Source organism: Sceloporus undulatus, chromosome 6 (assembly GCF_019175285.1).
Source record: "Sceloporus undulatus isolate JIND9_A2432 ecotype Alabama chromosome 6, SceUnd_v1.1, whole genome shotgun sequence".
Lineage (NCBI taxonomy): Eukaryota > Metazoa > Chordata > Lepidosauria > Squamata > Phrynosomatidae > Sceloporus > Sceloporus undulatus.
Genome location: NC_056527.1, coordinates 132589912 through 132615604, shown reverse-complemented (window position 1 = coordinate 132615604; position 25693 = coordinate 132589912). Strand labels below are relative to the sequence as shown.

At 43.5% G+C, this 25693-nt stretch overlaps 1 protein-coding gene across 3 annotated transcripts in view; it reads left to right on the top strand.

The window, feature by feature from the left end:
• The first annotated feature begins 6527 nt into the window (after positions 1-6527).
• The window catches only part of LOC121935523 (uromodulin-like), a 26529-nt gene continuing 7363 nt past the window's right edge, over positions 6528-25693 (top strand). The window contains exons 1-6 of one of the 3 annotated variants that reach the window (XM_042477135.1): positions 6528-9599; positions 10973-11200; positions 12856-13012; positions 14019-14148; positions 14685-16094; positions 16944-17052. In XM_042477135.1, coding sequence (XP_042333069.1) covers positions 6898-9599; positions 10973-11200; positions 12856-13012; positions 14019-14148; positions 14685-14836 — 3369 coding nt within the window. In that variant the 5' untranslated portion in view covers positions 6528-6897 and the 3' untranslated portion in view covers positions 14837-16094; positions 16944-17052. Of the gene's footprint in view, positions 9600-10802; positions 11201-12855; positions 13013-14018; positions 14149-14684; positions 16095-16943; positions 17053-25693 lie in introns of those variants that run through there. The other 2 variants (XM_042477137.1, XM_042477136.1) reach the window with 2 other exon arrangements.

Below are 25693 nucleotides of genomic sequence, written 5' to 3'. Positions count from 1 at the left end.
ATGTCCCAATTTGACCATCATATGTAATGGATTGCTGCAGTATTGGTCCTGCAGAGTGCTTCACCCCATCTCAAGGGATGGGTCCAAAGAGTGGTTCTTATTCTGCCCCATCAAATATGAAGTGGCACATTATATTCCCCCAGCCATCAGGAAGCAAACTGCTTGCTTACTGAATTCTCCCATCAAGTTTTAAGTACTGCTTGGACAGTATTCTTTGCATTTACTGATCACAACAGACGATACACTTGCATTGTGCCGTGAGATTATGTTTAATTCCAGTAAATCTGAAGTGTGCATTAAGGCCACTGCACCGTTTGAGAAGCTTCTACTGATGCACCCTTGGATTTATTTGCTAGAGCTACAGAAAGCCAGCCTGACTTAAAAGGAAGGGACTTTGACGCTGGAGGATCAGACTTACCTACAGGCGTCACTTCCCAACGTCTTATTAGGCAGTTGCTGATTCTGAATACAAAACTTCATAATCAAGGAGCTGGTAAGCATTTCCAGCCTCCTTTTAGGTCTGTGAAGTATTCAGTGAGCGTAAGGTTAAGGCAAGTCTTGGTGAAAGAAAACCCTATAGGATCATAGAGTTGGAAGAGACCGCAAGGGCCACCCAGTCCAACCCCATTCTCCCATTCAGGAAATCACAATCAAAGCATCCCTGACAGATGGTCATCCAGCCTGTGTTTAAAGACCTCCAGGAAAGGAGACTCCACTACACTCCAAGGAAGGAGTGTGTTCCACTGTCAAACAGCCCTTACTGTCAGGAAGTTCCTCCTAATGTTAGGCTTGCCTTAGGGTCGCTGCAAATCAGAAACAACAACCAAACCTTCAGTCCCAGTTTTGGGGGGAAGGCAGGGTATAACTGAATAATTAACAACAACCAAAATTGTTATGCTGTGGATACTTCCAGACAAGGTTTTTCTTATCCCATTCAGAGAGTTTGACATCCAGTTATATCTTTGCCAGTCAACTCTGTGTAATCCAAGCCACCTTGAATCTCAGGGAAAGCAAAAGTGCAGACAGGACCGGTTCGTATTACTTTCTCCACTTCTCCCCTCCTCTTCTTCCATGACACTATCTTCCAATTGGTGGATCCTTTCCCTTGTCTCTCTCTTTCTTTGGACCATGCTGAAATGCGCTACTCTCAGGCCTTAAAAACTCTTCATCAAGTATGTATTTCCCTACTCCTCACTTGCAAAGCAAGATTTGCAAATGCTTCTGATCAAGACAGAGGAGAATCCTCCGTCGCCAGCAGGCACAGACAGCTAGCTCCGTTCTTGCATTGAAAAGCAAGATGGAAGACAGCGTTCTTGCATCCTTGCTTTTGGTGGCTGGACTACTAAGAGTAGCTGGTGAGTAAGGTTTTTGTCACTTTGTTCTATGTTCGTCTACTTGGTCTTCCCATTTTTCTGTGTGATGCATTTAGCAAAGAAGGAAAGATTCAGATGGAACAGAGTTTTTCTCCTGTGATTGACTTCAGGGGGAAAATTAACTTGACCACTAAAATTCTGCAAGTTGTAGTCTTAAAAAAGGGGGGACTTTTCCCATACTCAACTTCCTTCATATTTCTCCTGTGACTATATTTCCGTAACTCAGCACCTGATTTTATTGTTTTCTTAAAAAATGACTTTATATGCATTATTTTACTTGGCCTCAATTAGTTTCCCCATCTGCAGTTAACAGCTGCAGACATAATCCAAAGGGGAAGCTATGCCCCAATGACCTGAACTCCTGATCCTCGGTTATGCTTTCGGCCAAGGTTTTACGGCTCTGGAGATGGGAGGGCTTGCCAGTCTGCGGATTTTGGAAGCTGGCGCTTGACCTCCGCTTAAGTCCTTTGCATAATACATGGATTCTGCTGGCCCTTCTTAATGGCATCCACCTGGGTTTGTGACGGCTCAAAAGCAAAGCCTTGGCAAAATATATCGAAGGACTTTTCCTCATTGCACCATTTAGCCTATTGTAGGGATTGGGGCGAAGATAACGGTGGAGATAGTGTGAGGAAGTCCTAGTTCAGGACTCTGTAGGACATGGCAGCCAAATGGGTGTCAAAGTGCATTATTTCAACAGTGTAAATGCACTCTCAGCCTATGCCTAGTTCTGCTCGTGGTACTGCATTTACTGTTGGTACTGCATTTATTTTTCATTTTTATTTATGATCCTTTTTAAATCAGCCACTAGTGCAGGTTCCCTGGTTGCTGCAGAGTCTGTAAAAAATACAAAGTGTGTCAACTATATACTAAAGCAATGACAGATGAGCGTACGCATGGTTGACTTTGGACATCGCGGATGACACAAAGCAGCCCTAAACCAACTCCATGTGCCCATTTAAACCAGATTTAAAACCACTTTGGGTCTCCATGGCAGAGAAAAGAAATCCTGTCGATGCTTGGAGCAGGAGCATTGTTGTCTGTGATGGTTTCCCACAGCAGCATTGTCAAGATCGGTTTTCTTTAAGGGAGCCTACTACTTGATTGTGTTACTGCAGAGGGGAAAAATTTACTGGAATGGCCCTGATGATTGTTAGGGCATGATCTAATTGAGTTTTTGATGAGCAGGCTTTGGACACTGGGCATTTGACATCCTGCAGTGTATTTGACATAAATGTATGTCTTAGCTCTTTCTGTTCATTAGGGTTTTGTTCTGATGTTATTATGAAGCCTCGCCCTCCCTCCAGTCCATCTGCCTTGGTCCAGACCTCGGAGGTGAGAGGAACGGCTGGACCTCTTACCCTTTCCCGCCACCACTCCCTTCTCCTTCTATGTCATGTCTTTTTAGATTGTAAGCCTGAGGGCAAGGAACCGTCTAACTAAAAAGATTGCATGTACAGCGCTGTGTAAATTTACAGCGCTTCATAAATAAAGGTTAATAATAATAATAATAATAATGTTTGCCTTCAGGGCAGAGGTGGGCAACTTGTGATCCTCCAGATGACATTGCAGATCCCATCAACCCTAGCTAGCATGGCTAATAGCAAAAGGTTTATGGGAGTTGCTGTCCATTGAGAGCTAAAGGACTGCAAGTGGCCCAACTCTGCTATATTGGGTGGGGGCACTTCCCACATAGTCATGGTGGATCTGGCTAAATGTAGGCCTTGACATCCAAGGTGAGACCCTAGAAGAGCAGTTCTCAACCTGTGGATCACTACCCCTTGGGGGCTGAACGACCCTTTCACAGGGGTCACCTAAGACTATCGGAAAACATATTTCCGATGGTTTTAGGAACCAAGACACCGCAATTTTATGGTTGGGGGTCACTACAATGTATTAAAGGGTCACAGCATTAGGCAGGCTGAAAACCACTGCCCTAGAAGCTAAGTGCTCTTCAAATAGGGAAGCTGGTAAGGTAAAGTGTTATAGCCTAGATTCAAATGAAGAGTAAGGAAGTGTCACATCCAAACTCTGAATGGCAAAATTAAAAAGTCTGATTAACTTGAAAGATATGCACATGTTAATTTTGATGGCTGTTAATCTGAGAAGCAGTCTCATTTTTTTTGAGCTGTGGATCGTGGACCACACCTGGATCCTCACCCACTCAAAAATGAAAAATTTTCTTAATTTTATTTATATCATATGGCCATGTTTGGATACTGATATGATCTGGGAGAAATTGGAAGGAAAAGAAGCAGGACCTGTGTGAATGCAGTATTTGGAGGGACCTACATTTCTGTCATTGCAGTCACTTAAAATTTCAATTGAGCCTTTAGAAAACAACAGCAACGATGGCAGAAAAACTAAGCAATAACCTACTGAGCCTAAATATCCAAAAGGCATAAGATTACATCTGATCATGGACTCAAAACACATCAGCCCTGTTTAATACTTGGATGGGAGACCACCAATGAATACCAGGCTCTGTTTCAGAGGAAGGAGCTGGCAAAACAACTTCTGAGCCTTCCTTGCCTGAGAAAACCTTCTGAAATCTATGGGGTCACCATATGTCGACAGACGACATGAAAGTGCAATACACAGACACTAACCATTGTTTTTCCCCCTCCTTTTAGTTGCCTCCAAGAGTGAACCTTGGTCTGGTGACTCAGACGATCAAAGCTTTCTTGAAGAAGACCTGTTGACCACCAAGAACCACCTGGTTTCAACGAGAGAAGATCACATGGATGAAGTGACCCTCCAGCTTGAGAGCTTGACTTCTGATCTTGCTAACAAGGGCATTCCTCACTTGCATGGCCGCGAAAGAACAGGGGCTCAAAGCACCTCAGATGATGGCGGTCAGGAGCTTACAGCTGTAACTGGAGAGCCTGAAAGCACTGAACCATCCTTCGCAGATAGAGCCCTTTTAGGACATCAAACTGATGGTCTGGTCACAAGCTGGCCCCTGATCACCACTGGTTTCTCAGTATCAAAATTCATCAGCGTCCAGCAAAAACATTTGACAACACTTCTCTCTAGTGAAGAAAGAGCGAGTAATGCTACAACACAGGAACTCAGCCTGAATGAGGATCTGTCCACCTTAACTCCAGGTAAGGCAGAAGGGATGGACCCATTTATAACCACACTTTTTGATGCAGAATCCTTGGAAAGCACTGGACAAAGGGTGACATTACCCACCATCCTCTCTCTGGGGACAGCGACATCTGGGCCTATCCGCATATACGCTTTGAGCAAGAGCGGAACTGAACCAGAAAGGCATTTTATTGAAACTATATCAACTCCTGGAAAAGAATTAGTAACAGCTATACCTGAAGCTAGCCAACAGTCACAAGTTACAGGTCTACGAATCAAGCTGGATAGCCAAACTTCTGATGCCACCAGAAGTCCAGGGACCCCGACGGTGGCACAGAACGCATCTGTTAAGAGTAGCCCTGCGCATATATTTCAAGAAATGCTTTTTGAGAAAAATGGTGCAACTATTTCCAGGACAGAGATGGAGCAGCATTATACCTCCTCAGCTTCCTCTCCACAAGGAGAGATGACAGGACATGAAACAACAGAGATGAAAATGGCTGAAAAGCCTACACTCCTGACTCCGGCTCAAAGCAACACTCGCCCTTTCCCACCCTTTACAACAGCAGAAACCCTCTCTTCAGCATCTTTGCTTCAGTCTTCCAAGGCAAAGTACATCAGCCAAAGCTTTCAGCCCAGACTTCTTCTCTTTTCATCCCAGCCCCCCATTTTCAGGAAATCCAGCAAAACAGGGGAGCTTCTTCTTGACGGGGTGAACTCTAATTTGCACCATGCAGTTGACCACCGGACAACCACACAAACATCTCTTTTCAAACCATCCCAAACTGCAAGGAGAGCATCATCTCCTCTAACCAATCTGCAAGAAACCATCACTGAGGATCACCCAGCTCCATCTCTCCTGCCCCATTCTATGCCTCAAACACCAAGCATTCCTCCCTCAGTTTATGGCAAGACACAGGCAAGCAAAACCGGCACTTTCTCACTAGCCAACTCAACATCATCTTATGCTAGAACTATAATGTCAAACTTGGGAGCCTCTTTCCATGTCAGCCCACCATCACCAGACAAGTCTGTACCTGCTAGGCACAGCACACAAGGGATATCTGAGTTCCAGCAGCCCTACATGCTTCCTACTGTCCATGGAAAGCAAACATCTCCCAATGCATTTGTTCCATCTCATATGGGTTCAGAACCCTTGCCCGCCTCTTCTCCAGTTCCTATCAAACCACAAGCACCTGGTAGCCATGTTGCATCAGAGAGACCAGACCTACTTCTTCCTTTTCAGACTGAACCCCAGGATGAATCAGATCTATCAGAGGTGACTGTAGCTCTCACTAAGACAACAGCACCAAACAATTTTGCCTCTCCACATGCTGGGCTAAACACATCAGCTGAGGCTCAGTCAGCCTCTTCCAGCCTCAGACCACCAACTCTTACAAAAGGGGAACAGGTAGAATTAAATACCCTTATGCCATCGCAGGTCAATGGGAGAACGCTCAGCAACACTGTCTCTTTTCGTACCATTCCTGCTTTTTCTCATGTGGAGTTGGGTGTGCCAGGGACAACATCTGTTGCTGGCCTAGAGAACCCAAGCCCTTCTTTCCTTGTTCCAACCAAAATGAAACTCTCACCAACTGTCTCTGTCTCTTTTTATGCTAAGACACCTTCTCTGCCTGGCCAAGTTCACACCAACTCCCAACCGTCCAGCACCAACCCTGCTCATGATGAGCAGCAACTAAGCACCTTGGAATTGAAGGTGTCATCTCATGCCAAATCTCAAGCGCTAGGTGGTTCTGCCTCTTTTATGGATGAGTCCCATCTTCTTGCCTCATCTACTCTTGCCAAGGCCATGACAGAGACAAACAGGACTACAGTTGAAGCAGGAGTTGATGCTGAACCACACGCAACAGGTACTTTGCTCTTAACTACTTCTAGAAATCATTCTCTAGCTTCCTCTTCTACTACCATCATGGCACACTTATTGCTGGATTCATCTGCTAACCCAGGAGTCTCACTGTTGACCCAGAATGAGACTCGGACACCAAACACATCTTCTTCTCCCCTCCTCCACCTCCCTTCATTTAATATAGCTCTCCTTGGCAACCCCAAACTACAAGCATCCAGCACCTTTGCTATTGTCCACACTGAACCCCAGTTGTTAGATGAATCCACTTCTGCAGCTGCTGTAGCTCAGACGCCAAATGTATTCACAGGTACAGCTATCTCTCCTGGTTTACAGCCTCAAGCTACACCTCTTCTGTCTGTGACGCTTCGCACTGTAGAGAAAAAGAGTGATGGAAAAACCTCTTCCCAAACAAGCCCTCCAACATCACAGGCTGGAATTTATAGGACGTCTCTGCCAAGTGTTTCTACTTCTGTCTCCTTAGGGAAAAGTCCTCCCACTTTTGCCAGTACAGCTTCTCCTACCGGTCATCACAGCACAGTGAACTTTTCTCTTCTGAGCTCAGCTCACATGGAAGAAGATGCCATGCTCAGCACCAGGACAATGTCAACACTGGCTGTGTCTAGTGCTCAGGACCTTCCACAAAGGTTCCTTGGGCTCACCCAGCATCTCAACCGATCAGGTGATCTTGGTGCGTCAAGTCTTGACTCTTTTGTGGTGAATGGCATCCTTGGAACATCACCTTCCCTTCAATACTTGTCCCTCCTGGTCCGGAACGCTGAAAACATGGTGTGCTTGCAGAGCATGCAAAACACCACTCCATTTTCTGAAGAACTTAATACCTATGGGCATGGCATTGCTTCTGCCCAGGAAGCTCTGCCTTTGTCTTCTGCATTTGGTTTGTCCCACCTCGGAGCTTCAAGCTTGATACAAATGAGCCCATCCAGCGTCATTCTGGTTAAACCTGTGTTTGTGTTTCTACCAGCTGAAACACCAAAAGTTCCTCCATCATCCTCTATGGAGAAGGAATGGGACCGGGAAACTAGTCTCACATTTTCTCACAGGGCTGTTTTGGGTTTAGCGCCTTATGCCGGCAACCAGGAGCAACAACTGGAAACCAGTCCAACTATGTCCACCATTTGGCATTTAATAAGGACAAAATTGCTTTCCTCTCAGGCCTTTTCACTGGCTAAGCAAAATATTTCTCAGCCAGTCCTCAGTGCTGTACCAAAAACTACAGAAACCAGGTCTGACAGCTTGGTAGCTAATCCATTCCCCCAACAGCTGTGGGAAACTAGCACCAGAGCTAAGTATTTGGGGACCCCAAACCAGAACAATGGGATTCAGTCCTCCACTCTTGATTCCCCAAAGCTGGAACAGAATTATCCAGTTTCACTATCTGTTGTAACCACTGCTGATCATTATCATATCTCAGATGCTTCAACTGCCATGGTGCCTATCCTGGAAAGACCCAAAATGTTACCACTCTCAACTGAACTGGTGAACATCCCCCACAAGACTTCCCCTTTTCCCTCCTTGGTTGAACCTTCTCAGATGCTGAGAAGGTCCCTTGAGACATCCAGGCCTGTAGATAATCCTCCACTGAGTATGATGCTAATGCTTCACACTGAAGATCATCCTCATGGTTCAGTGACCCCCATTACTCCTGCAAGTAAAAACCCTGAAGCGTCCTTGAATGCGTCTTCAGCTGGGAACATGAAACTGCCATTAGAGGTGGGACATCTCACTCCTACAAGCCTTACATCACATAGCTCCTTGAGCACCGAGTTGCTTGGAAAGGAGCTGCTTCTGACTCCTTCGGAAGTTCAATATGTACCCAATGAGATGTCAAGTTCCCCATCACTCCCAAATGGAAAAGAACAGAAAGTCTCAATATCCTCAAATGGCTCCTACTCAGAAGCAGTGGTTGCATTTCCTGTGGCCACAGAAACTTTTTCCTATCCAACAAGCACCTTCTTCTCCAAGCTTTTCCAGTTTCATCCCATCTCTCCCAAGCCTCCCATGGTAAACAAGAACCCAAGGACTCTACCTTCACCTTCTGCCTTAGTCTTAGCAGATCCTCCATCACACACAACCCTGTCTGGGAAACCAGTTGAAGACCTCACGAATCATCAGGTGCCTTCTGGACAGATGTCTTCACAAATGTCAATGCATTCCTACTTTGCCAAATCAGTGATGAAATATGATCCAACTACTCACCAGAGGACCTCTCTTTCAAGCAGAGGAGGAGAGCCAGAACCAAGAGTGAGTACTGGAGAAACCAATCTGAGTGCAAGAGGCAATGATGATCGTCATCAAATGGAAGCAATTCACATTTTGCCAGCTCTGTCTGACACAGATCCTGGGCACCCCTCCATGTGGATGGTTCCCACAGACTTCAGATCAACCTCAATCTCACCAGTTGACACTGTGGGACCTGTAGGTTTTCAGAGTTTGTTTCAGAAGTTACCACCACACACTGTTCTTGGAGATGCATCACTTTCACGTCTTCAAGACGCAACTGCTTTGCCTGTGAGTAGAGGAGCATCTGTTATGGAAACATCGCATCAAGCTTTGAAGAGGGGGCTGCAGCCTACAGTAAGTGGAACAAATAAAGAAGGATTTTCATCACCATCACCTAGGCAGGATCAACATCCTAAACACAGGACAGGAGGCATTGTAGGGACTGCAGATGAATTTCTGCTTAGATCTAGTCCTCATCTAGAGCAAGCAAGCTTAGAAGGTGAACATCTGGAAGGGTCCATATTACTGGATGATAAATGGACACAGGATGTTGCCTTGCTAGCTCCCTCCCCAGTGTTTTCGACTATTCTCAGTGCACCAGGATTGACCACATTATCCTTTGAGGTTGAGGGACTTGGTGGTAGAAATCAGAGACAGAGATCCCATTTTGACAATCTGCCACTACACATCTCTGAGAGCTTTCCACATCTTCAAACCCAGGCCCAGCCAACCCCAGGGACCTTTGAAATTACCTCTAATATCCAAACTGATGGAGACTTCTTAGCAGATGCTGTTAGCAGCCCTGGTGCTATCAGTGAATTGAGCTCATATGCATCTAGGGAGCAGGTTGCCTTCACAAGCGATCCTACAGGAGAAGGAAATGATGGAGAAAGAGAAGAAGATGATGATGAAAGAGATGATCATTCAGTAGCTGACCTGCCACCATGGGACTCTGATTCTAGTTGGTTAGACTGGAGAGCACAGCACCACCGGAGACTAATGCGCTCAGATGATGTTTTCTTAGATGGGTAACTATTAGGAATGGGAAGTGTTTTGGACTTTGGAGGTTGTTGGACTCCATCTCCCAGCATTCCACACCAGTGGGTTTTCTAGCTAGTGTTGCATAGAGTTGCAGTCCTTCAATATCTGGTGGCCCAAGTAATCCCTGTGTGTTTTTGCATATAGAAATCAGAGACACCGCCGTATTCACCTGGAGATCAGTATGCAAAGGGATCTTGTAGCACCTTTGAGACTGAGTGAAAGATGTTGTACCATAAACATTTGTAGACTTGGTCTACTTCCTCAGATGCATAGATGTATCTGAGGAAGTAGACCAGGTCTACAAAGCTTATGCTACAATCTCTTTTACTCAGAGAAGCTACATAATGTGTGTGTGTGTGTGTGTCTTTATGCCCTCAAGTCACCTGTTGATTTATAGCAACCCCATGGTTTTTATAGGATTTTTTTAGGCAAGAAATCCTCAGAAGTGGTTTGCCATTGCCCCATCTAAGTACTAACCAAACCTGATCCATCTTAGCTTCTGAGACCATACAGAATCTGTTGCCTTTGGGTTATTTAGGTTCCTGTGTATTATGGAGTGGGACTAAAAAGTAGAAAAAGATATTTACTGGCAGCTTCAATGATGAACTCAATACAGGATGTTATATTTTAAAATTCTGAATGTGAATTAAAATCTATTTCTCCCAAATGAGCTGCCTAGCTTTTTACATCTGGAACTGAGCCCTTGCTTTTGGAAGTCAATTGCATGTTGACCAAGGAGAAGGCCTTTTAGGTGATGGCACATTAATTATGAGGTTTCTTTGTCATGTGTAAGATAAAATGAAAGCAATGTGTCTAGACACTGAGATGTCTATGTTTTCTCCCTATGGGCAATGTGTATGTATGCATATGACAGCATATAATAAATAGCCTACAAGACTAACCAAGAGCCTGCTCGTTCTCCTGTGTAAATACCCTGAGATTCCAATCTTTAAAGAGAGTTTAAGTTGATGCTAACTTTGTCACTTTGGATTTTACTGCTGGTCACAAGCTGGATGCCCAGGAGACCCAAAGGTCATAAAAGGGACCTTCAAACAGATACTGATTATGAAGTTGAAAGCTTTCATGGCCAGCATCCATCGTTTTTTGTGGGTTTTTCAGGCTACATGACCATTTTCTAGAACAGTTCTCTGAAGATGCCAGCCACAGATGCAGGCGAAAAGTCAGGAATAAACTCTTCTAGAACATGGCCATATAGCCCAAAAAAACCCACAAAAAAAATCTATAGATACTGATTAGCCAGCAAATGGCAAAGCACCCTCAGTCCCACAGCCTAAACGTCCCATAGGTTTTGCCTCCTTGAATTCCTCTCACTTTCTCAATCTCTCGACTTCTCTCACAGTTTGGCAGTAGTGTCCGATGATGCCTGTAGCTCTGGTAACTACACCACAGAAATGAGACTCCAGCCTGCAGGTAGGGGAAAGACTCCATCTTCTCCTGACAGTTTCCTGGCCCGGATTGTTCTTCGTGACGATGGAAGCCGCCCAACCCTGAGTGTCAAGTCGTGTTGTGTGACTCCCACCTCCAGGCCAACAAATCTAGAGGCTGCCTCCTGCTGCCTTTTTCCCAGGTGAGGAAAGAAGCAAGGAATTTGGACAAGGTTACATCTACAGTGTCGAAATAATGAAGTTTGACACCACTTTAACTGCCATGTCTCCATCCTAAAGAATCTTAAGATTTATAGTTTGGTGAAGCATCAGTCACTCTTTGGAAAGAAAGCCGGAGACCTTGTCAGTCCCAGGATAGGATGGAGAGCTACAGCACTTATAGTGGTGTCAAACTGCATTATTTTGACACTGTAGATGCATTCCAGGCTGAGGGATGTTTGGAGGTGGCACCTATCTTGAGTGATAGTGTTTAGCACATTTGATCGCTCTTTTAAAGTTCAGACTAAAACCCAGAGCAGATTCACTGCCCAACTAATATGGATAGCCAGCAGCATCAATGGGCTGTGAAGCTGGTGTGTGTTAAAATGGAATTCAGTACTTATGGTGATGGCTAGTTCTGATGAACTTTAAAGGAAGCATCCAAGGTGCTTCCTTTAGTTCCTTTTAAAGTCTTAACTAAAGCCTAGAATGGAATCACTGATTTTAGAGCTGGGTTGAGGTAGAAATAGGTTGTGGCCTTTAAAACTTTTCCCCTTTCTCTGGGTTGCCAATGACAGAGACTATCAAGGAAAGATGCCAATGGCATCCATCTGCCCATGGCAAAGCATGGCTCTTTGGATTTGGCTTTACATATTCAGTATGTGGTTGGTTGGAGTTCAGGAGCTCAGGACGGGGTTCCTGTGTGCCTACAGGTTTATAGGTAAATCCGTTGCCTGGAGGAGAAAAGACTGAACAGTGATGGAATAGTCTTCTTCAAATATCTGAAGGAGCATCTGGAGGAAGAAGTCATTGACCTTGTTCTCTGCCATTTCAGATGGTGGGGATCAAATCAATAGACTTCAGATTTCAAAAAAAGAGATACTGGCTAATTTTAGGAAGAAGATTCTTGGTGGTAAGAGCAGTTCAATAGTGGGAGGGAGGACCATGGAAGGTGGTGGACTTCCTCTTCATTGGAGTCCTTAAGCATAGGTTGGGTGACCACTTTTCAGGGATGTTTTAGCTCTTCCTTCCTAGACTGGTCCTTTGAGTCCCTTCCAACTCTATCACACTATGAATCATGTTAATGGAAAGGGAGCATTGATCCAATTTGATGCTTGTGGGATTATTTCACAGCCAGATCCTTCTTTATTTTAGCGTCAGGCAGCGATGACTGGCCAACACCAAGGGTCACCTCTGTGGTATTCGTGACACAATCTGCATCATATGGACACTCGCCAACATCCGTCTGGGCCAGCTTAAAGAAGTCACCTTGGCTGTTTGCGCTTTTAAAAGGGTTTTAAAAGGGCAATGGAGCTCACTCCCCTTCCATAATCCAGTACAACGCTACTGTTGCTTCCCTTTTTGGCACCATGCTGGGCAGCGTTTGACATATCCTCGATCGAAATGACACTATTGTTTAGTTCCTGAAGAAAGATGCCTTAGCAAACACCATAATCAATTCATGGTCAATCCAGCAGCAAGGTGGTAAAAAGTAGTCATGGTCCTGCTGTAGCTTGGTATCAAAGACGTACTGCCCTTGCACCAGTAACTCTTTTGGATTCCCAACACTGGTTGACTTTCCAGTGTCTGGTACATTATGTCTTGATTTGGCTTTCATTGATGTTTTCCTCTCTTGAAGGTCGCTGGTGGAATGCAGACATATTCAGATCCACCAGAACAGCAAATCTGGAGTGACCAACTTCACCATCCAGCTTTTTCAGATGGTCAACCATTCTGTGGCGTACCTGCACTGCGAACTCAGTGTTTGCCTGAGCCAGATGGCTGGGTGTGAACAGGTGAGACATGCAGTAGAAGGTGCCAACCCAAAGGATGGCAGAGGAGGCTCCCAAGATGGCTGAGTCTCAAACAGTGGTTCCCAAACTTTGGTCTTTCAGGTGTCATTGATTTCCATTCCCAGAATTCTTGATTATTGGCCAAGTTGACTTCTGGGAGGTGAAGTGCAAAACACCTGAATGATCAAAGTTTGGGAACCATTGGTCTAGAAAATGGATTTAAAGTGCACCTCCAGGGTAGAAATACTCAGCTTGACACCACTTTACGTGCTGTAGATCCAAAAGGATTTAGTGCATTTTTGGGAAAGAGAAGGAGATCCTTTTAAGGAAGGTATGACAATGAAGGGTCCATCTTTCTACACTGTAGAAATAAGAATAAGAAATTTTAAACTGCATCTTCAAGGTACAAATAATGCAGTTTGACACCACTATAACTGCCATGGCTTCGTGCTATGGAATTCTGGGAACTGTGAAGCATTTAGCCTTCCCTTTCAGAGTGCTCTGGTGAAATGACAAACTACATATCCCAGAATTCCATAGCATTTGAACCATGGCAGTTAAGGTGGTGTCAATCTGGATTATTTCAGCAGTGTGGCTACCGATTTTAAGTGCTGTAGCACTATTCTATGGAATCCTGGGTTTTGTAGTTCTACAAGATCTTTAGTCTTCTCTACCAAAAGTGTGCTGGTGCCTCACAAAACTACAAATCCTAAGATTTCATAGGATGGAGCCATGACAGTTAAAGTGATATCAAATTGCATTATTTCTATGGTGCCTTTTTTTTTGCCCAAAAGTGGCTGGTGCCTTGCCAAAAACTAGAAATGTATCTCAGAGCCACACGAAAAGCAGGCCCTTGAATCCATTGGTTATGCTGACTGGGGATAATGGGAATTGTATTCCAACACTTCTGGAAAGCATCAGGCCAAGGAAGGCTTGAAGAATAAGAAATAACGATCCTAAAATAAAAGTTTCACCTCTACACTGAATCTTCCATCTCTTTTCTTCCTAGAAGTGCTTAAAAAACATAGAGGCACCCTCCCAGCCCAGCGAGAGGAATGGTTATGAAACTCTCCACAATGTCATCTCCTTTGGTCCAGTCCTGAAAAGTGAAGCAGAATTTGCACCTGGACTGGCTGTAGGTAAGTCTCCAAAGCAAAGGGGGGGGGGGGAAGGAATTATCTTTCTTGGAAGCCTCCAGGAGCAGAATATATCCACATGTATCTGTTTGTGTGTGTCTGAGCATTGGGATACAACTCTGGAGACCAGGGTTATCCAGAGGTGACCCATTAAGTAACCCCCAAACCCCTTGTTGATGTGTGCCTTCAAGTCATTTTTGACTTACGTTCTTGACAAGTTTCTTCAGAGCGAGTTTGCCCTTGCCTTCCTCTGAGGCTGAGTGTGTGTAACTTGCTCAAGATCACCATGGCTGAGTTGGGATTTGAACCCTGGTCTCCAGAGTTGTAGTCCAATGCTCAAACCATTACACCACTCTGGCTCACAGGTTCACCATAGGTCAGAAATGCCTTGAAGGCACATAACAAGAAGAACCACCATCACCACTTCCATGTATTGGGCAGTGGAGCTCCAACAATGAAGCTGGGCTTTTTCATCTCTAAGCTTTCAAGGACTGCAATACCTGTCCATGTTCTGAGGTTGACTTCTTTCCTCTTTCTAGGTTCTCCTCTGACCATGACGCTCCTGAGCTTCCTAGTCTCATTGACCGGCGCTGTTGGCTTAATGGCTACCATCATGGTTTTTTGGTTGCGTCGGAGGCGTCAGACAAAATTAGGGGCACCCTCGGCACCCCCAGGGAATGAATCCCCTTGAAGCCACCGAGCACCCATTCCAGTAGCCAAGAGACACCTTACCATGCTGTTGCTTGGGCGAATTGGGACCACTGCTTTCCCTGCTGAATGGCTTTTTAAATAGGGAAATTCCTCCAGTCTCTGCTTCTCTCTTTTTCTGCCTTTATCATGAGAGAGGCATAAGAGCCACAGATGAGAAGTGGAGCAGTCTGCAGAATTTGGGAGGAAAGAGTAGACAGAGTGGAAAGGAAGGAAGGAAGGAAGGAAGGAAGGAAGCCTTGAAAGAGTTTGGATGTGCAAAGGAACCCATATGAATTGCATATCCAGCCAGGGGACAGAATGGTGGAGATACAAAGAAAGAAAGCTCCATCCTTAGTGGTCTGTTAGCAGAGTCATTAAAGAAGGAAATCCCCAAAACTGACTTGGATCAAGTATCTTTCTGTAATTATCTGTGAAGATTTGAGTGCTGCATTGCTATTAAATGAAACCCTATATTGACCTGGCTATTTTTGCTGCAGCATGACACCTATTGACTTGAGGTCAAGGAATATCCATTGAAAATCCATCTTGGATTCATCAGGAGAGACCTTTTAGGACAGATGCTAGGAGGGCAGGAGAAGAAATAAGGGCAAATTGATCTTTTTTTGAAGTATGCGGAGGAAGTATGACCTTAACCGAAACTCCTCCCAGAATGGTGCCATCTCTATTGCTTGCTAAAACATTTCACCTGCAATAAAGAAAAAAATATGGGACAGACTCCTTGCAGTGTTGAATAGATTTCCTGTAGCTCTCGGAATATGATTCGTAAACTGCTACTCTCTTGCATGCATCCATTATTAGACTTTGTCTTTGGCAGCCTTCACTTACGCAAAGCCCTTCTGCCTTTTTGGATGCTTTGTCTGCCAAGATGCAGAAATGTGGGATAGCCTGCCTGATTTGAGGTCCAGGGGTAGAGTACCTTAGCAAGTGAAGTTTACACTAAATGCTGGTTCCATTTCCCCTTTTGCTTTCTGGCCTTTAGTGCCACTTTGGGGCTTTGCTCTGCATCAAAAGAGGCAGGAATTGCAGTTATGTACAATGGACTTTGGGACTCAGGTTCAATGAGGAGGACACCTCAATATGAAGATTGAGGCCTTCAATCCTGAAGGCACAGAACAAGAACAACCATCTATTGGGCAACGAAGCCTGGTCATTCCAGATTTGATCCTTCCGATCGGTTCTCTGTGCTAGATTCATGGAAACATGTGGTATAATAAAGAAGATGTTGCCTCTGCATTTGAGTGAGTTGCGTTTTCCTTCATTTCTAACATATAAGCAATGAACTTTGGGGGGCAGGGAGAGTTGGCACACATAATTTTGAGTTGTTTCCACTTCTGGGGTGAAGCACCACGATGAGAAGCTGACATGAGATATGTGTGCACATGCATGCATTTCTTATTTCCGTACATGTATTTCCTTTTCCTTTTTGGAATGGAAGCCAGTGGAAGATGTGCAATGAATATAAACGCACCTACAAGGAAGGCGGGTGCTTTTGAAAGTAGATGCAAGAAATAGGAGAGGATGGGGAACTGCTACCTGAGACAGAAGTGCCCTGGCATCACCTTGGGACTTTCCATACAGCCGAAACCTATATGGAGTGGCAATGTGGGGTGTAGTGATGTAGGATCATGGTGGTGAGAACATTGCCCCACCAAATAGGAATCCTTCCCCAACTCATGAAGCTTTCCTTCAATGGAGCATTTGCAAATATACCGGGTGATTCAAAAAGAATGGTCCAGAAGTAGAGCTGCTCTTATTTGTTTACCGTATATACTTGACTATAAGTCCATCTTATGTATAAGTTGAGGGTAGGTTTTGGGTCCATTCCAACACTATTCCATTCTATGGTCTATGAAGAATCATTCACAAGAGCTCTTCCGCAAACCAGGTCCCAGCTGGTTTGGGGCTCAGCTTCGTCTAAATATCATAACATTCCCTAGAGACTGAATGACAAATGCCAGTTTCAATCATTATGCTTACGTTGCTAAGAGACGTTGTTTCTTTGTTTAACATATTTATCGCCTCCCTTTCTGTCGATTTTCTGCGATGCTCCAAGTGGCTAACATAATCAATTTTGATTTGTTTTTTAGATGAAATAAACAGCAGTCAGAGAAAGCCAGAGAGAGGGAAAGAGAGAATGGTAGATGAAAAACATTGGCTGGCATTCGATATTGCAGTTACGGATTCATAAAGTAGCAGGTATCTACACTAGAAATGAGGCAGACAGTTGATGCAGAGAAGTGGAAGATTGTGCAAATGTAACTTGAATCCATATATAGTCATCTCTCTGCATCCACAGATTCTGCATACATGGGTTCAACCATTTGTAGCTCGAAAATATTCCACAACAACAACAAAATTCCAAAAGAAGCAACCCCTGATTCTGAAATGAAATGATTCCCCAGTTAGATTCTTCATACAGTGCATCTGTTAGAGTTTGATTCCCAGAAAGAATAGGGATGCCCTTATATTAGGGATGCCATTTTATTACACCGTTGTATATAATGGGACTTGAGCATCCATGGATTTTGGTATCCATGGCGGGAAGCAAACTTCGAAAACACACAACAGGAGGGTTCACAGCAAACACAAAAAGAATAGCAACTGACCATGTAATGAACTATATTGCAACAATGTCCCAAAGGAATTAAACCACAACTCTAACATATATACAATGATCATGTATTTATATGTCGTAACCACATTGCAATACTACCAAATGCAGAAAACACAATCCAAAGTGCTCTATATATCCCAAACTCTATCCATGTGCTTCCTCTGGTCCTGAAAGTAGAATAATTTCCACAAGCAGTGGATAGCAAAATGATAGATAGATAGATAGATAGATAGATAGATAGATAGATAGATAGACCTAAAACTGATAGTGATAGATAGGTAGACCTGGAACTGGAAGTTGTCAGGACCAGATATGTATATATGTGTGTGTGTGTGTGTGTGTGTGTCACTTTGAATTGTGTATTCTGCATTTCGTAGTATTACTGCAATATGGTTACTACATATAAATAAATGATCATTGTATATATATTAGGGTTGTGGCTTAATTTCTTTGGGACATTGTTGCGTTATAGTTCATTACATTGTCAGTTTTGCCCGGCTATTCCTTCTGGTTTTGTTGTGAAACCCTCCTGTTGTGTGTTTTCAGAGTTTGATTCCCTCCTTGGATACCAAAATCCATGGATGCTCAAGTCCCATTATATACAACGGTGTAATAAAATGGCATCCCTAATATAATGGCATCCCTATTCTTTCTGGGAATCAAACTCCAACAGATACCAAAGATCCACTGTATTAAGAATTTAAGCGGGTAATCATTTTGTGTCTTTTGCAACCACTTCTGAATGGACTATGCTTGGATGGTGACTTATTATGCCGTCTTTTGCTTAAAAGCATAACGTGGGTCCTTGGCGTTTGCTAGGGTTTGGTTTCAGGATCTCCCCATGGATACTCAAATCCATGTCCCATTAAATGCAATGGCACAGTAAGATGGTGCCCCTTGTATAAGACAGCAAGATCAGGGTTTACTTTTTGGAATGTATATATTTTTAAAATTCAGTATTTTCAGACCATGGATGCTTGGATCCATTGATATGGAAGGCTGACTATAACTTGAACATGGGCCCTTTTGAAACAGCCTGCCATCATATTGGTTTGTTTGTCAACTTGGCTTCTTGAGCAGAAACTGAAGCCAGGTTCCTGGACTTGATGAAGAAAATAATAACGCTGAAATATTGGAAGTAATAACAGCAGACATTTATGAGGTCCTTTTGGGACTGTTTGCTTCCCATCCCTTTTCTTGGTAAGCCTTAAACCGACAAGGATTATTCCCTTTTGGAACATGAACTTATAGGAAGATGCCATAACTTGATTCGGATCATGGGTCCCAGTTGCCCAGTGAGGTATAATATTGAGAAAACCATGGCTTCCCAGTTTGGGAAACATTCAAACACATGGGAACGCTGTTGAAGAAGGGATGTTTAATAAACTATTAGGCTATTTCACATCACCAGCTTCACTGAGTCTCTTTATTAAAACCCTTTGGGACGAAATGATTTCCTTCAAAATATTGATGTGAAAGGATTTAAACCATTTTCCCTTTTCCAGCCTGTTTTAACTTGTTAAGGGGCCTAATACGTTCTCAGTCTCATTAAACTGTTATAAATGGTTCTCCCTGTTTGCATCGATTTTCCTTACAAGCGGTACTGAAGTCTTGGGATAAAGAAGGGCAGAATGGAAATATTGTACATAAATAAGTAAGCGAGTAGGATGAGAAAAGAGGAAAGGCAAGGAAAGCCTCCAACTTTTCCAGCTTCGTAATAATAATAACCGTATCCTGAATAATCCTGAATTCTCTCATACTAGCTGAAAGCTTCCTGTTCCAAGGCTGTAAAGGCAAATATTCCCCACCTAATGCTCAGAACATCATTATTCTTTAGCCACATATATGTATATCCTACAAGCATCATCTCCAAGCATTTTTTTCTGTTTGGAGGCAGGAAAAGTCTATTTATATTACTATATCTGCCTCGTCTGTATTCATATCTTTTGCATTTCTCTCTTCCAATTCTTTTCTCCAGAGCTGTAGTCAAACACTCAAACCATATACATTCTTCCACTTTTCTCTTGTCTTTCCTATCCCTTCTTTCTCCTCTTCTTTCTTCACATCGCCTCTATTTTGTGAGTCATGGCACATCAAGGAGAAGGATGCTCATGAATGGAAAGGAGTATCAATGTGCAAATATCCATGGATCACGCTATTGCAATGGTCCTCAATCTTTGGACCGGAGCTCCCAGAATCCCCAACCGTTGGCCAAGCTGGCAGCAGAGGCTTCTGGGAGCTGAAGTGCAAAATACCTAGAAGACCAAAGTTTGCATACTAAAAAATGTATACACATATCTGTGGTGTGTCTTCTAGTCAACTCCAACTTATGGTAACCTTATAATAGGTTTCCTTGGCAAGATTTGTGCAGAGGAGGTTTGCTAAGGCTGAGAGTGCGACTTGCCCAAGGTTAAGTACAGGGACTTGAACCCTCATCTCTGAAAGTCCTAGTCCAATGCTCAATAGACCTGCTTTATATTTCTAAAGGTCATGGGGAATTGTACCAAGAAGATTGGAGGCAATAGGCTTTGGTGATGGTCATTCATGCATTTCCCATGCTCTCACAGCAGTTTGCTGTTTCTTCTATAGTTTTATCTGCTTTTTGTTTTCATGTAAACTCTACCTCCAAAGTTTCATTCTCTTTAGGTACTCGGTATTCTTCACATTGGTTCTCCAGAGTTGCTTATCTCCTGCTTGCAGCTGCCCAGCCAGAAAATGGCTGGCAATTAAATTCTTGAGACTCCTCACTCTTCAAATGTTTGAAGTTCTACAAACAAGCTTCAGAAGTGAGGAGCAGGAAGAAAGTCAACCCAACCCTGAAGCTTCTCCAAGGCCTTCTTGTTGAACGAAGCATGGGCCTCTTGGTAAGCCACCCATCAGTTGTCCTCAGAGGAGAAGATCTCATGTTACCAACTGCTCAACACTAAGGAAGTGTCACCAAATTGCGAGAGCTGTCATCACAGGATCCATCCAGGTTGCTAGGTGTCTTCAAGTTGTTTCTGGCTTATGGAGATCCTAAGGCAAACCAATCATAGAGTTTTCTTGGCAAGATTTATTCAGAGGTGCTTTGCCCTTGCCTTCCTCTGAGGATGAGAGATGGTTCACCCATTGGGTCTCCATGGCCAAGCCAGTCTCATTTGCGCATGGAATGAGAGAAGGTGAAATTGTCTTTGCCAGACAGCAGAAAGCTTGGGGTCATCCTTGAGAGATGCTGCCAGATGGCGAGACAACACTGCTTCAAAATGGACCCTAGTGTCCAGGTAATCCTTTTGCAAGTGGGTTCTGTGTGGGCAAGTCCTGCAGAGCTGCATGGGGAGCATTTGTGTTATGCGCAGAGCGCATATGTGTTAAATATAACCAGGATTTCCAAATTGCCAAATTCACATTGCCAAAGTGTGTTTCATGGCTCCGGTGTCCCAGTTTGAACCAGGGACTCCAAGGGGGCAGCTTTCCCTCTAATTAAAATATCATAATTTTCCAGCCTAAACTGCTCTGAATCTCTCGCTGGGCATTAAGCCGTTTGACTCTAGTTAAGCTGTCAAAAAAGGGAACATTAAAGGAGGATTTAGTTGCAGAGAGTTAGCCCTCTCTCGGTGTGCCTTTTCGGTGTATGCGTGTGTGGGTTGTTTATTTAAATTATTATTATTATCATCAGAATATGGATTTTAAGAGTATTATTTCTTTACCCTTCCCTTCCACCTTGAGGTATTGAAAGCGAGTAGACATAAATATTTGAAAACCTTGCAAACTGCCTCTTAGCTTTCCTTCCCAGGTCTTTCTGCAGTGATCTGTACTGTTTCCTCCAGGGTCTATATTTCGACACGGAGGAGATGCCTTTGGTATGTGTTTGTTCTCTTGTAATCTCCATGGAACCGAGAGTCTGGGGACTCTGAAAGCCTGCATTGGAATAATGCCTGCATCGCAGATGTTAATAGAGTCTATCAGAGTCTTTTAAGACCACACTTACTGGGGAAGACGCCCCATTGAAACAGTTGGTTTTAGCACAAAGTAAACATGCCAGACTAGGATCAGTGGTGCTGCAAATGTGGGGATGACATTCATGGTGCATAAAGGCTTCTCAGACTACAGACTGACTGGGCGGAAAAGGAGAGAGATGTAGAGAGAGATATATGTGAACTCCTCTTTTGTGTTTTGTTTAACAACTTCTTTGGAAACTTCTGCAGAATATAGGAGGGTCAGCAAAGACCTCGGAGCCTGTCAGGTTTCTTCAAGACTTTGCAGGGTGTTTGCTTTCATTCCCTTCACAGTGACAGGAGCCTGATCAACCTCCAAAAGTATTAGCCCACTACCCCTGCTGAGGAATGTCGCTCTAATCTGCTTTTTACATCCCTTAAATCTCCAATTTGCCAGCATTACCTGTTTTTTGTAATCGTGACTGCATTGTAAGCAGAGCATAGGTTAAGTCAGACGCCTTTCCTGATCGGGAGACAGTGCGAGGACTGTAAGGTTTAAACATCTTTCGTACGTGGAACAACCCCAGGAATCATCTTTTTCATTACATATTATTATTATTTATTTAAAGTATTTCATTATCGCCCTCACAGCCCGCCAGGGATTTAATGACTAATCTTGCATTAATGCAGCTGAATGTCAGTCCTGAGGGCAGCATTTGCAATACCGTATCATCGTTGGCCAGCATTTGGGGATATTTAGGTTTTGGAGCCAATGTTTTACTTTCAGAAAATACAAATGCAAAAAAATAATAATGTTCACAGTGATGGCAATTTGCCCAAGGCAAGAAAGAGACAGATCTGGGTTACTCTTTGCTCATATCTTTGCAGAAAAAGGAATTAGACATTGCTTCTTTGTCCTGGGATCCTAGGTGCAACCCAGTACTTGCGGCACATGAGAATTCATTTAGTCTGCAATCTCTGCTCTGAGACTCCACAACTAGGCATGCCTTGGAAAACTTCTTTTTGACTATAGCTTCCAGCATTCTGGGAGCTGCAATCCAAGAAGGTAATTTCCAAATCTCAATATCTAAGTATTGTACTTCTTGGGCACAGTATCTGACTTTATTTCCTGGCCTCTTTCTTTCTCCTGCTACATCTTGTTTTGTCAGATGAGAAGTTCTGGATCCCTCCAAGGCTTGCATAGTTTTGGTGCCAATGAATCCCAAATCCAGAGTTGGGGGATGTATTTATTTTAGTACCAAAATGATCAGTGCATAAGTGCACAAGCTTTGGAGTGCTTCAGAGGTCTTCATCATCATGGCCCAATGTGGCCACATGTTGCCCTTTATGGTCTGCAAGAAGCCCAGTTTCTTGTCCAGACCTGTACTAAGGAGCCTTTGGCACTCCAAGGCATTAATTTTCGTCAATCAGATAGATGTGGATCTCAAATGTTAGTTCCGTTTTGCTCCTTAAAAATAGCACTCTATGAAATGTCAGTGTCTTTTTCCTCCTCCAAGGTGATGCGACCTCAGAAGTAATTTCCATGCAATAAAGGGCCGCTGCAAAGTTAATGAGCAGCTTTGCCCTTAACAGCTTTTATTATCTTTTTATCTATCACTTGTTCGGAAAGTTGCAAAGCTCGGAGTACCATTAAATACTGTTGAACCTCTCAGGAGAATGAAGGATTGCAGCTTTTGGGGATCAGAAAATGGTCAAGTTCATTGAGACAATGATGCCCAAGATCCTATACTAGGTAGTCAAAGACTAGACTTAAGTCTACTCCCTCAGATCCATTTAGATGCAATAATAATAATAATAATAATAATAATAATAATAATAGAGATCTTGTAGCACTTTTGATAATAACTGAAAGAAGTTGGCAGCATGAGCTTTCCTAAACTAAAGTCTACTTCCTCAGATGCATCATATCCAAATGCATCTGAGGAACTAGACTTAAATCAAGGAAAGTTCATGCTGCCAACTTCTTTATTTCAATTAGTCTTAAAGGTGCTACAAGATCTCTCTACATCTGATTCTGCAAACTAACATGGCTATATTTTTGCATTCTACCAGTTTTGCATATAGCTTTTTAAAAGCAGGGGTGCATTGCATGAAATCCAGGTCTTGAGGAAGGGAACAGGTGTCTTTGTGGACCATCACTTTTTGTGCATGCGCTTAGTTTTCAGGTTGCAATTTGAGTGGAAAGACGGGCTCTCCTGCCCTTGAAAAGATTATGGAGTGCTTTCGATAACTTGAGAGATGAAATGCAGGGTCACAACGACTCCTGTTCTTCCAACCTGACTGTGTGAGCCTTTGGAGAAGGTGCTGAGAAAAATGTCATGTTTTCCTTCCAGTTGATGAGTGCATGTGTTTTGTGCATGAGGCTGAGGATAAGGAAATCTACTCTTGACCAGCTGTATGACATGCAGAGCACTTTGCACATTGGGGCTATTGAAAAGGAATTAAGCTTGTCGGAAAGGATAAATCCCCTTCATTGCAAGGCAATTGGCTTCTTCGTCATTAGCTGGACGATGTCAAGGAGAGATCAAGTGCAGGAAGGGCTAGAAAGCTGGGCCAAAGCTAATGGAAGGAATTCCAACACAGAGAAATGTAAGGCAGAGAACTTTGTATGATAAGGTAGAGAGAAGTGACCAGTGGGGTCTCCAGTGGGGTTCTGTCCTGGGCCCAGTGCTATTCAACATCTTTATCTATGACTTGGATGAAAGAATAGAGGGCACGCTTATCAAATCTGCAGACGGCACCAAATTAGGAGGAGTAGCTAATACCACAGAGGAGAGGATTACAATTGAAAATGAGCTTAACAGAATAGAAAGCTGGGCCAAAACTAAAAAAAGATGAATTTCAAGAGGGAGAAAAGTATGGTACTGCACTTAGGGTGGAAAAATGAAATGCATAGATATAGGATGGGGGACACGTGGCTTGAGGAGACTTATACGCATGAAAGGGATCTAGCACAGAGGCAGGAGAGAGAGTGGATCAGGAAGATGAGCACAGGAATGGTTGAATCAGCCACTTTCCCCCTTTGTAATGTTTGTTTTGCATTCCTCATCGTCTTTCTTCCTCGCTCTGTCTTTTGTGTGATCACACAACCAACAAAAATCTGCAAGCCTCCTGCATTTCAGCAAGTGCCTTTTCTTTCACTCCCAGCAGTGTACCTGTCCCAGAGATAAAGGGAACAAGGACTGCTGAGGAATGTGAAACACTGACTTCTTTATTGAGGCAAATCTCCTTCCAGAGAGCATCTTGTTTTCCCTGGTATTATGATCCTTTTGCTTTCCTTCCAGTCTCCGTTCATTGCTGACGTTGCAGTTGCAAAAGTTTATTATTAGCTGGAGCACAGGCTCCTTTTTCTTTTTAAATGAGTGTCACATAAAAGAATTGGAAATGTAGTGTTGCTGGGTCTCATGGGTGAAGAGACCAAACAATGACACTTCATTGCTCAGATTTCAATCATTCAAAACAGCCTTGCCTGGATGGTCCCCACTGCTTGGAAATGTTACTTTTCAAGGACCGCAGCTGCAAAGATTCCAGAAATGAAGGAACGATTGTGCTGACTCTCAGCCAAATCCCAAATTTTGCAACATGGGAAGGTGGTACTTTTATTAGTGATGCATTAAAATAGAATTGAATTATTACGATATTAAAATAGATTGCTATAGTTGGGACTACAAATTGGATTCAGGTTATTGTGTGTGACTAGTTGCTAATGCGAAACTACTGGGACAGAAGACAGATTTGGAAGCTGTACTGTTCATTAACACTAATTTCTCATTAACTCTAATTTCAAGCACCCTGAAAAAGGAAATGGTGATTAGGCGATATATATGTGTGTATATAATTAGAGCAAAGGCACATTTCATTTTTGGTACACGCAATGCAGCCAAACAGAAACCCCGAAGCAATTAGGGCTCATTGGCATTCTTTCTCATTTGAATGGGAATTTATCTCAAATATAAATTGAATTAAATTGCACATCAGCCCCGTTGACTCGACTCGATCTGATTAAACCCAGCGCAAATCAATCATCCAGGTGTCGCGTTCTTTGGCGACGTCAATGCGCAATAATGGGGTGCGCGCTGCGCGGCCTTGATTTGTTGCAATAATTAAAAAGCCATTTCTGTTGCAATTGGCCTCTGAAACTCTGCAAAATCTATTCCGTAGGGAGGAAGGGGTTTTAAAAAAGCAAACAATCCGCGGGGCTTTTTTATGTCGTAGAAGGTTGGCTGAAATAACAGGTGCTTTATCAGAAGCATTTATTGAATTTGTTGTGCAGAACCAAAGAAGACTT